This window comes from Anguilla anguilla, chromosome 6 (genome assembly GCF_013347855.1).
Source record: "Anguilla anguilla isolate fAngAng1 chromosome 6, fAngAng1.pri, whole genome shotgun sequence".
NCBI lineage: Eukaryota > Metazoa > Chordata > Actinopteri > Anguilliformes > Anguillidae > Anguilla > Anguilla anguilla.
In genome coordinates, this window is record NC_049206.1 from 32731388 (window position 1) to 32743658 (window position 12271).

A 12271-nucleotide genomic window follows, 5' to 3' on the forward strand; every position below is an offset into this window, starting at 1 on the left:
TTTAGGCAACATTAGTGTGTTGTGTTGTTTTTAGATTTATTTATTTTATTTATTTTATTTATTTTATTTATTTTATTTATTTTATTTATTTTATTTTATTTGCTGAGCTATGAAGTGCTGCTTCAGTTTGTTTTTTCCCCCCCAAAACTGCGCCCCCCCCCAAAAAATTTTTTTATCACCAGTCACCACTGATGTGTAGGTAAGTGTACTTGCGGTTTGATGAAATTGGAATATTTTTGACCATTCCCACTTTCCTTCTTGTGTGCTTACACACGTTTCCATATGAACTCTATGCAATGTTTTATTAATGAGGCCCCAGGTCTAACCCCTAAAAAGTGAGAAATTGAGGTTGGTTTTTTTGATGGATTTATATGCATTTTATGTCACAGTAGCACAAATCAATGGGTTTTACTTCCTCTGGTAAAACATGTAATATAATGTTGGTATGATGTTAGATATTTGTCAAGTTTTCAACTATTCACCTAAAACTAACAATGGTTATTCAGGAAATTCCAGGCTTTGCACACATGAAAAAATTTATACATTATACAAAATGTATCAAATTATAGTATGATTTATTGTACTGTATCATGTTGTTCTATAAATTATTGTTTATACGAAACATTTTAAGTGGGATCTCTGGTATTTTTGGGTAACAGCCCACTTTATGTAAGAAGTTGTTTTCAATCAACTGTTCAATCAATCAAACCTGGCTTTGGATTTATTCATACAGACTTTAATGATTATTAGGACTGTGGTGCCTGACCTGGAGGTGGGAGAACAATCCTCACTGTTTTAGAAGTTGAAAAACAATGTAACACATGGTATGTTATAGGAATTAAACAATTGACTAATATAGTCATTTCCTACTTTTGCGTCTTATATAGTGAGCTCCATAATGTTTGGGACAGACTTTTGTCTTTTTTTTTCCTCCCCTTGATTTGGCTCTGCACTCTACAATTTTAGATCTGTAATCAAACAATTCACATGGTTAAAAAGTAAATTCTCAGCTTTTATTAAAGGGTATTTTTATACATTTTGGTTCCACTGCACTTTTTATACACCAGTCCCCCCATTTCACGGCACCATAATGCTTGGGACAAATGACTTGACAAGTATTTCTGATTAGTCTGGTGTGTTCACTTTTGTGTTTGGTGTTTGTCAACATGACGACCAGAGTTGTACCAATGAATGTCAAGGAAGCCATTAGGCTGAGAATTAAGATAAAATGTTTTGAGACATATGCCAAACCTTAGGCTTATCAAAATAAACTGTTTGTAACAACAGTAAGTGGAGAGAGAGCAGTGGTGAGCTCAGTAATCACAAAGGGCCTAGTAGGCCAAGGAAGACCTCTACAGTTGATGAGTTGATGAGTGATAATGAAGAGTTCTCACCATAATGAAGAAAAACCCACAAACATCTGTCCAACAGATCAGATCAGAAACACTCTTCAGGAGGACTACTGTCCGTAGAACACTTCGGGCACAAAGGCTACACTTCAAGAATCAAACCACTAGTTAGCTGCAAAAACAGGATAGTCATGCTACAATTTTCCAAAAACTGGAAAATTCTTGACTGGCCAATTCAGTCACCCCATGTGAATCCAATTGAACAGTTTGCTTCATATTGCATTCATTTTCTCTTCAGCACTTCATATGCTGAAGAGAAAACTTACGGCATCTAGCCCCTGAAACAAGCAGAAGCCGAAGATGGCTGCAGTACAGGCCTGGCAGAACATCAATAGAGAAGATACTCTGCATCTGGTGATGTCTATAGGAAACAGACCTCACCAGGTGCCATTGTATGCAAAGGATATGTAACAAAGTAAAAATCATGACTACTTTCCTTCACATAACATTAATATGTCCCAAACATTATGGTGCCCTGAAATGGGGGGCTATGGCTAAGTTCTTCAGAGCAAAATATGTTTTAATTGCTTACTTAATAATATTACTGCATATATTATTCCATTAATTAATAATCCAGTCATTTTGTAGGAATGTGTATGATGATTAAACATAACATAAATGTACCGTAGCTTGCACTTGCTTAACATGAGTATCCATTACAGTACCTCTGCTTCCTGATGACCACACCGGTCGAGAGATGTAAAGGCTGTTATTGTACTATTTTGTGAGTGACAAACCTGCATGAGGTCTGTCATTAACAAAATAGCTTTCTGAAGTAAATTAAATTATATATGCAACTGTAGAAGTTGTACCAAAAAAATAAAAACTGATTAAACACCATGTTTCTATGTTATGGTACATTTAAGCATTAGGCTTTTGTTGTAACAAATAAGATAAGATAATCCTTTATTAGTCCCACAGCGAGGAAATTTGCAGTGTTACAGCAGCAAAGGGGATAGCACAATATCAAGAAGAGAATATAAAAAAATAAATATATACAAACAATATACAAAAAATATACAAACAACATGAATGATACAGCCGTCAAGTGGATTGCTTCATATCTGACAGACAGGGACCAGAGAGTAGAGGTCAATGGCTCTATGTCAGATGCCAAACCAATAGTCTGTGGAGTGCCTCAAGGAAGTGTTTTAGGACCATTGCTATTTTTTACTGTACATAAATGATATGAGAGATGCATGCATTCTTGTAATTTGTATTTGCAGACGATTCAGCCTTACTCATCTCACATAAGGATTTGAGTACGCTCCAAAGAATGCTAGGAGAGGTGCTCTCTAAGGTTAGCAATTGACTGTCTGACAATATGCTCTCACTTCACTTAGGTAAAACCGAGACTATTTTGTTCAGATCTAAGTCTAGATTAAAGAAGGCTCCTGGACTCAAGGTAGAATTAGGTACAGAGGTCATAGCAGCAAAAACAGCAGTGAAGTAACTGGGCTGTATGCTAGATGACAGTCTTGGGGGGAAGGGAATAGCCTTACAGGTGCTGGGTAAAGTAAACGCCCGCACCAAGTTTTTGGCTAGAAAGGCCAATCTGCTTGACAGGGAAAGCCTTAGACTACTAGCTAACAGCCCAGTGCTGTGCCATTTTGATTATGCTAGTGTAGCCTGGTTTGGGTGGCTGTCAGTTTCATTAAAGAAGAAACTACAGGTGTCACAGAATAAGTTGATCAGGGTTGTTAATCACAGGGCCCCCCAAATATCTTAGCAACTATTTTCCTAGCGTTAGGGACACACAGCCACAGAACCCGATATAGCATAGCAAACCTGCATCCTCGTGTAGAACAAAGATGGGGCAATGCTCATTTGCTCACACAGGAGCACAGGAGTGGAATGAGTTGCCTTTGACCATCAAACAGGGCTTGAACCTATATAGTTTCAAGGTGAACGTTAGGAAATGGCTCCTAGAAAAAGTCTAACTCAGGAGACAGTGGAGGGAGGGTTCCTGTTTTAGTGTATGTAAGATCTGTATATTTTGTAAGATATTTTATTAACAATGGTGTATTTAGTTTAATTTTACTTTTAATGATGTAGGCTAATGATAATAATGTTTATGTATATATTATGTGCTGAGACTATTATGTGCAAGTACCACAATGGAAATAAGTCTGTGACTTTTTTGTGCTATCCTTGATAATTTTAGGATGCATGACTTGCTGTAACATGTATTTTAATAATTGTCAAATAAACTAAATTAAACTAAACTAAATATACAAACAATGCATAGTTAAGTGTACTTTATACTTTGTACGGTGATATTGCACATGAGTGGATTGTCGATTGGTGTGTGTGGTCTACTGGGAGCAGTGTTGATTGTAAAGTCTGACAGCAGCAGGAAGGAAGGACCTGCGGTATCTCTCCTTCACGCACCGCGGGTGAAGCAGCCTGTCACTGAAGGAGCTGCTCAGTGCCGTTAGAGTGACCTGCATGGGGTGGGACATGTTCTCCATCAGGGATGATAGCTTAGCCATCATTCTCCTTTCTCCCACCACCTCCACTAGGTCAAGGGCTGACTACTGAAATGACTGATGCCACCACAGGGTCAAAAAGGATTTTTTGCCATTTGACTGAATTGAATATGCTCTTAAATTGTCTTCAATGTATTTGATTGATTCCATTCTCATTTACACCCACACTCTCTGTGTTGATGTTGTCAGGGGGGGTGTGTACACTCCTGGAGCAGCTTTTATCAAGACAACCCTGGTTGACCGACTTAACAAGCATGGCTTACAGTTCTCTGTGATGACCAGCTCTGAGGCTTGAGGAGGACCTTCTACCCCTGCCCTCACCCCACAGTCCTACACGTGCCCAGCTTCATATTTCTCTGCTTGCTTAGGAAAAGAAAAAAGAAATGTTCAAATATCAATGTCAAGTAAAAAATAATTCCTTTATTAGCAAATCATCGTTGCAATCTCCTATGCCATGTAATTTATTGAATTGATGTGCAAGCATGCCGGTGTTCTCTGCTTGTGAGTTTGGACATGCGCTATACATCAAGGTGTCAGCTGCTCTGGTTTTGGACCTCAGATTTAGCAGCACAGATCAAAGTTTAAAGACTATAGATTTAGAGCAGTATGATTTTTCTCACCAACCAAAAAAAATGCAGCTTTAAGAAGAGAAACAAATTATATGACAACTTACAGTTCAGTAAGTTTACGAGTAATTATTTAAAGAAATGTGAACACAGCGTAGCTTATCAAGGACTTGTGAGGTCTCTAAAGAATTGTTAGAATGGCTTCAATACCTTTGGGCAACTGAAAGATACTATATTGGAATTGGATGATCTAGACTAGAGTTAATAAAAAGATACCGTGTTAATCCTGAAAGTATTCTTTTGGTGAAATATTTCATTAGAGGTTCAGTCTTACCATGACAAAAAAAATGTGGTAGTCACAGCAGAAATTGAAGTCGTGATAATGCGTGTTATGCCGTATGTGGAAAGCTGCTGTTAGTCAATGTTTAATTACTGGTGTTACTGCACTATCTGCTTTACCTGCCCAATCCTAAACATATAAAATTGAGCCTCCTAACTAGCAAAACAATACCTATGTCTGCAAAAATTACTAGCTAATTAATAATAATAACCTCCACATCTAGCAGGATGGTCTAGCCTACTAGCAAATTATTTGTAGTTTGATGCCAGCTAACCAATAAAGCTACTTGACTGGCTTCCATGAACAATCAACAAGGTAATGAGCCATCTAGCTAGTACAGACTACATTCTGTCAGAAAAAGGGATGGACTGCTTTCGTATCACCTTGTTCACTAGTTAGTGGAGATAACAGCTCATTTTGTGCAAAAAAATCAAATCCTACCATCAAAAAACAGCACACAAAGTTTTTTTTTGTGTTCCAGGTTGGTATCAATAAAATAAAGATTTAAACTTTAGATCAGAAATACTCAAATACCTCTCATTATCCATGAACAATGCTTACATAGGGAGTTTCTTGATTGAAATAATACCCATCAAATGGGATGATTGGTTCTCTGTAAGGTATCTGAATTTAGGTTACTTTAAGTTCCAGTACTTTTCCCTGCTTAAATGATGAAATTGACTATTTTTCATCCTTTATGTACATATTTTGGGCTTTTACCAATTAGACGTGTGGAATGTATTAGGTGTGGCTTATATATGTCGCGTGCTGCCCATTGTTTTTACAGCCGTGATGAAGTGTTGATATGCTTTGGTCTGTTTCATTGCCTTGTTCTAGTCCATTTAATAAAGGCCTTTAATCCATTTTTTCACTTGGAGTGCCTTGGCTTTTTTCCTTGGTACCGCACTTTTTAAAGTTTATCCACTTTCCACAGCTGGTGTCTTCGTGAAGGACTGTTGTTCAGTATTTGTCTACCTGCCTCTATTGGAAAATGAACTTGATAGCTCACCATCTGCTCTTAGTCTTCTATATACTAAATTTAAAAGATTACTGGAAAAGGATAAGAAATTGGACGTTCACACTATTACGTTGTCTGACTACAGGAGAGTGGCGATTGTCCCACAGGGATTACGTTTCAATGAGTTTCCATGTTTTAGTTATGACAATGCAGATTTTAAGATGAAATGGGAGACTATTTTGAATAAGTGTTTATCAGATTTGATTTTGCTCATTTTTGAAGAGGCTAAGAAACAAAAGATTGAAGTGTAAAATGATATTGATATGATCAGAAAACAAATTGAATCATTGGATACTGTTGAACAAAATTGTCATTTGTGAATAAATTGAAGGAGGATATCAAAAAACACTTAAATCAACTGAAAATGATTAAACTGGGGTAATTAAAACAGGATCAGGATGACTACAAAGAAGGCCTGGTGTATACATGGTCTCATAAACAACCACACTCTTTGTATAGGAGTAACAGGAAAAGACGAGTGCGCTCTGTTTTCTTTAACCTACCCACCAGCAGTGTGGCTGAACATACCAACGATGGCCCTGACAATAACGTGGGCAATTTTTAGGAGCATCCAGTTACCAACAAAGGTCCATCTACGAAAGATGAGGTGGAGGAGGAAGATGAGGATGATGCAAGAATTCCACCCAGAGCCCACGTGTTACTCGCAGTAGCCTACTCAGCAGAGAGTGAGACAAGACAGGAAACTAATGAATAGCTCTTAAATCCCTCTTCCACATAGTTGTCTCTCCCTGTTGTCAAAGGGCCTTGGCTTTGCACCTACTTATCATGCAAATGCATTTCAGACTACGGTTGATTTGTTTAAATTCTATAGAAATTTACATTTGAAGGTTTGGTATAATCAAAATTCTTATAATGAATTTTCGAGAACTACACAAAATTCTGAATATTACACAAGTTCTGCCAGTTGTTTTTGACCCTCTTACATTCTCTCCTATAGGTTATGATGCATCCCTCAGTTTTTTATAAAAAGTTTCTCATGATGTAGAATCTCTTCCCCAGAATATACAAGGGGCTGGAGGTTCAACCTTAGCAAGGAAGAAAATGCTGCCCTTCACATTCTAATAGGCCTAATGATGAATTTTAATTCAAAGGGCGGACAAGAGAGGGGCTGTGGTTGTTTGGGGGAAGAATTTTGCCTATATATTCAAGATATGCATGCACCTATGGTCAGCTCCAATTATGTCCTGTCAATCAAAATGAAAAAAATACTCTATTGTTTATTTGTAACTCAAGGGCTGGGTTTCATTTTCCCGTCAGATGCTAAATAATTGCACTTCGTTCTCCATATTCAGTGTTCCCCCATAATTCCCCAGACCTGGATGGCTGCCAGGCAACACAATTCTTTTTAAAAATACTGTAAAGGAACGCCAAATATATATTAATTTGGAAATCAATAATCATACGAGGCGACATAGCTCAGGAGGTAAGACCGATTGTCTGGCAGTCGGAGGGTTGCCGGTTCAAACCCTGCCCTGGTTGTGTCGAAGTGTCCTTGAGCAAGACACCTAATCCCTAACTGCTCTGGCGAATGAGAGGCATCAATTGTAAAGCGCTTTGGATAAAAGCACTATATAAATGCAGTCCATTTACCATTTACCATTTACCATTCATTTGGTTTGGGGGCCGCTGTTCTGAAATATGCGTCAACCTCTGTGTTATTGCCTTGGAAACTTGATGCGATAAGTTTGTCACTGCAGTGAACTTGTTCTTATACTGTTCACAGTGTTCTATGCTGCTGTCCATCCCTTTACATATCCCTGCTGAGCGAAGTGAAATTCAGATATGTAGTCTAACATTTTCTTGTGGAACCGCAATCACATTGTATGTCTCTTGTTTGCACTGTCAGTCGAAATGTTACTGCTTGGTGTCAGTAAGGTTGAACATTGTCGTAAAATTTCTTCTAACCGTGAACAATCCCTGGCTGCTTCCCAGTTCCCTATATAGTGCACTACTTTTGGTATCAGCCATTTAGTAGTGTGTCCCATCTGAGAAACAAAAATAGTAGCACACTGGTTTCAGATGGCGCGTTTGCTGCAGCGGCGGCAGTTCTGCCGGCCAGAAGGAAATGGATGCTGGTTCTGACAGTAGAGGGAAGCAGAGTGTAATATTTCCTCATAAGGACAGCTTCCACTATCCTGCATTGTACTTGACGTCACGCCGCGTTGCATTTTGGGGTGATTCGCAATCTTAAAATGATCTTAGCTCTGTGATTTTAAGATAACAGTAGTACTTGGGAAAAATAAAGCCCTAATACCAGCTGATATTGGGCTGGTATCAGCATAGAAGCCATTCAAATATTTTTATGAATCTGGTAACTCTTTTTTAAATTTTTTTTAATTATTACAACAGTTTGCAACATAAAACTTGTAAGACCCTAACAGGGACGTCAAACCCGTTTTGGCGATTTTTCAGCAAACAGTTCATTTTTCATAATTTCATGAATGCTACTCAAATAGCAACATATAAATACCTATAAAAACATATAAATACATATAAAACTTATAAGAAAATAACAGCTGTTTTCTTTAATACGATTTAATACGAACCAAAGTCAATTGGGTAATTATATTTTTAAAAATCTAACCTTTTTTTATAATAAAACCCGAACATAATATCATAAACTAGATATCATAAAATCGATAGCTAGTTCAGTTTATGTAATCGTATGTTTAATATCAGCCATCAACACAAATAACCAATTGATTCTCGTTTTTCGATTTTATGTTTCAAAATGAATATCGAACACCCATTAATTTCTTGCTTTTTAATTTCTGTTCCTGAAACGGAAAACAATTGGCCAAAAAGTACACAGATCCTTTCTCCCCAATGATAGTTATTACTTGCCGAGGGAAGCAGCTCATTTTTTAACATCGTATTAAAGGAAACTATTTTCTTATGTTCTGGAAAGTCAGTGATTTATATATTAGTATTTGATTATACTGTAACATTTATGTTATTATGGATTAAAAATAAACTGTCCAACTCTGTTTTCTGAAAATTTTTGGTTTGACCTCAGGGGTATGCATCATCTCACACTGGCAGCAGGTTGGGAACTGGGAATCGAAAAGACATGTCTCCTTTTCACCGTAATTAAAAAATAAAAATAAAAAACACCCATTTGTAAAACGAAAATGCTTTATACCACACTGCAGACATGATCTTAAGCCTACGTAATGACCATGACCAATAGACGGCCTAATGTATCACTCTTCATCAATTTCTTTGATGACAGGCGATTTACGCCTGTAATTACTCATCTGCGAAACAGAAGGAACCTGCCGGGTGAACAGAGATTTCACTTGCTTTCTTACAAATCTTCGAGCAAATAGGTCATAAAAAATGTTTCAATAGGTTTTTACACAAATATGTGGTCGTTAAACATCTAAAAGGCTGTGTTTTTATTACTTCGGTTACTTCCCACAACAACATGCTGTGGGAAAAACAGGACCCAGCCTGGGCCAGAAGAGCTGGGTGTTCTCCTCACACTGTTGAATACTTCTTCAAAGTAGCAGAGTCTGATGCAACTGGATTTATTGCAGGTAATTCAAAGATAACATGCAAGAACCTGGGCTGATCTGCGCATATCAATACAAACACTCTCAAAGCATTCCACAAGACACTTCACAGAAAACACATAAGACACACACACACAGACAAGGCACACACACAAGACATACAAGACATACAAGACATAATAAACTCCCTTGGGGCCGAACACTCCCTTTCATCCTATCTTGTTAGCTCCTCCTGTTGTGATCTTAATCCCCGAATCTGCCATGTCTGTACTTTGTAAAAATAGAAGGGAAAGACGGGAGCCCGCACTCTTAATGAATGAAATATAAATGATAAATGTCTACGCAACAAAATCATTTTCATTGTATTTTATTCCTATTTGTACAAAGAGACAGACATGTTTCGGGCTAAGCCGTCCTCAGTGTCTTGAAGTTCTTCTGGCAAGCAGGAAATATAAAACAAGTATAAACGTGATATCATAATAGCCAATTATATATTTGAATTAGCTTCTAAATAATTGAATAATTATATAATCAATAATGACCAAAACCTGTCTTAGGCCAATGTATATGACAAAAAGGCTAGGCAGGCTAATAAGAAAAATAAGAAAAACACCAGTTACATTAAAAACCGTATTGTTATATATGTATCCTATTCAAAACAATACGGTTTTTTTTATTAGTAGCTTTGACACTTATCAAAGGACATTCAGCATAAATATAAATGTTACCAGGGTCTAAGGAAGGAAACACACAGTCTTTTCCTTTGGGCGCAGATGCCAATAGTATTTTGGCACCAGTGGGAATTGCATCAAACACAATAGCATAATCCATTGGACTGACTGGAAAATTATATAAACTAAGGAATTCTTCATACAGCTGACTAACTAATAATATGTTTCTGTCAAACCACATCCTGTTGAATAGAGTCTTATTCTTAAATTGTATGTCATCATTGTTACATGTAAAATATTTATGTGGAGAAAAGTTATGTTTATACATTAGTGACCAGCTTAAGAGCATTTGTTTATGAAAAGCTGAAAGTTTTAGTGGAATCTTGGAAATATTGAAGTTGCACCTTAACAAAAAAGGTAAGCCACCAACAGAATTAAAAATAAAAGTGGGTATAACATTCCAAATTGAGGATGGATTCTTGAGAAAAGCTTTGATCCTGTTTATCTTAAAGGTTATGTTTAAAGTGGAGAAGTCTAGAGCACTAATACCACCAGAGCATGGCTTATTCATTAACACAATCTTTTTAATTTGGTGAGGTTTCCTTTTACAAATAAAATTAAATAAGAGTTTGTCTAATTTAGTACAGCAATCTTTTGGTACATCCATTGCTTGGGCATTATAAATTACTCTACCTTTGTTATCAAAGATCTTCCAGAAATTGATATGTCCCTTTGAAGCCAAAGGGTGAATTTCTGTTCAATTGTTTTGATCAAAGGGCTAAAATTTTCTAGTGCTCTAGAGTTCTGCTCTTTCTTTATAATTATTCCAAGATATTTAACTGTGTTTTTTACCGGTATGTCATGTCACCTTTCATCATCACATGTTTTAATGGGAAGTAGTTCACACTTTGCTATGTTTAAAAAGAGACCAGAAGCTCTGGAGAAGGTATTGATTACTTCAATAGACTTTGTAATCTGGTCTTTGTTCTTGAAAAATAATGTTGTGTCGTCAGCTAGTTGGCTGATGGAGATAGTTTTATCAGGAATGGATATACCCAAAATACCACTGTTTTTAATGTGAATTGAAAGAATTTGCATAGCAAGTAAAAATGGATAAGGTGAGATCGGGCACCCCTGTCGAAGACCTCCATTAATGCTAAATCTTTTAGATGTGCCATGTGATAATTTGATGGAGCAATTGCTATTTTTGTAGAGGGTTCTGATTGCATTTGAGAATGTACTACCAAAACCAAAAAGATCTAGTGCTTTAAAAATGAATTCATGCTCTATGGTTTCAAAAGCCTTATAAAAGTCCAAGGAAAGAATAAATCCCTCATTATTCACTAGGTCTGAGTAATCTAAGATTTCTTGTACAAGACTTATATTATATATTATATTACCTGTCTGCAGCATTCGACGCGGTCAACCACAAAATACTCCTCTCCACCTTGGCTGAGATGGGCATTGCTGGGACTGCCCTGTCTTGGTTCACTTCCTATCTTGCAGATAGGTCCTATCTGGGGTCTGCCTCTGCTTCTCATCCCCTTGTTACGGGAGTACCGCAGGGATCTGTACTGGGTCCTCTGCTGTTCTCCATATACACCAAATCTCTTGGTTCAGTTATGAATTCACATGGCTTCTCCTATCATTGCTATGCGGATGACACGCAACTTCTTTTTTTCCCCCCTTTGGCCTCACAGGTCGATGATAAGATATCTTCCTGCCTGGCTGACATCTCTACCTGGATGGCCAGTCACCACCTGAAGCTCAACCTCAACAAAACTGAGCTGCTCTTCTTCCCATATAAGGCCTCCTTACTATGTGAGCTCTCAATCATGGTTGATGGCACCACAGTGACTGCCTCTCACTTTGCTAAGAGCCTGGGGGTGGTCCTGGATGACCAACTGGACCTCAAAGAGCACATCAAGGCAACATCACGGTCCTGCAAATTCCTTCTGTACAACATCAGAAGGATTCGACCATACCTGATTACGCACTCTACCCAGCTGCTCGTCCAGGCTACGGTGACCTCCCGTCTTGATTACTGCAACTCTCTCCTTGCAAGCCTGCCAGCTTGTGCCATACAGCCACTACAGATGATTCAAAACGCCACTGCTCGACTCATGTACAACCTTCCCAAATTTTCCCACGTAACTCCTCTGCTGCAATCACTCCACTGGCTACTGGTCACTGCCAGGATCCAGTTCAAAGCCCTGACCCTCGCCTACACTGCATTCAACAG

General features: G+C 37.8%; 1 protein-coding gene across 3 annotated transcripts in view; it reads left to right on the top strand.

Moving 5' to 3' along the window:
* LOC118229842 (saccharopine dehydrogenase-like oxidoreductase) overlaps window positions 1-12271 on the top strand; it is a 303871-nt gene that overhangs the window by 262670 nt on the left and 28930 nt on the right. The window contains exons 12-13 of one of the 3 annotated variants that reach the window (XM_035422300.1): window positions 2636-2709; window positions 4088-4215. The exons of 1 other annotated variant lie outside the window; for it this stretch is intronic. In XM_035422300.1, coding sequence (XP_035278191.1) covers window positions 2636-2663 — 28 coding nt within the window. In that variant the 3' untranslated portion in view covers window positions 2664-2709; window positions 4088-4215. Of the gene's footprint in view, window positions 1-2635; window positions 2710-4087; window positions 5676-12271 lie in introns of those variants that run through there. One more of the 3 variants, XM_035422297.1, reaches the window with a different exon arrangement.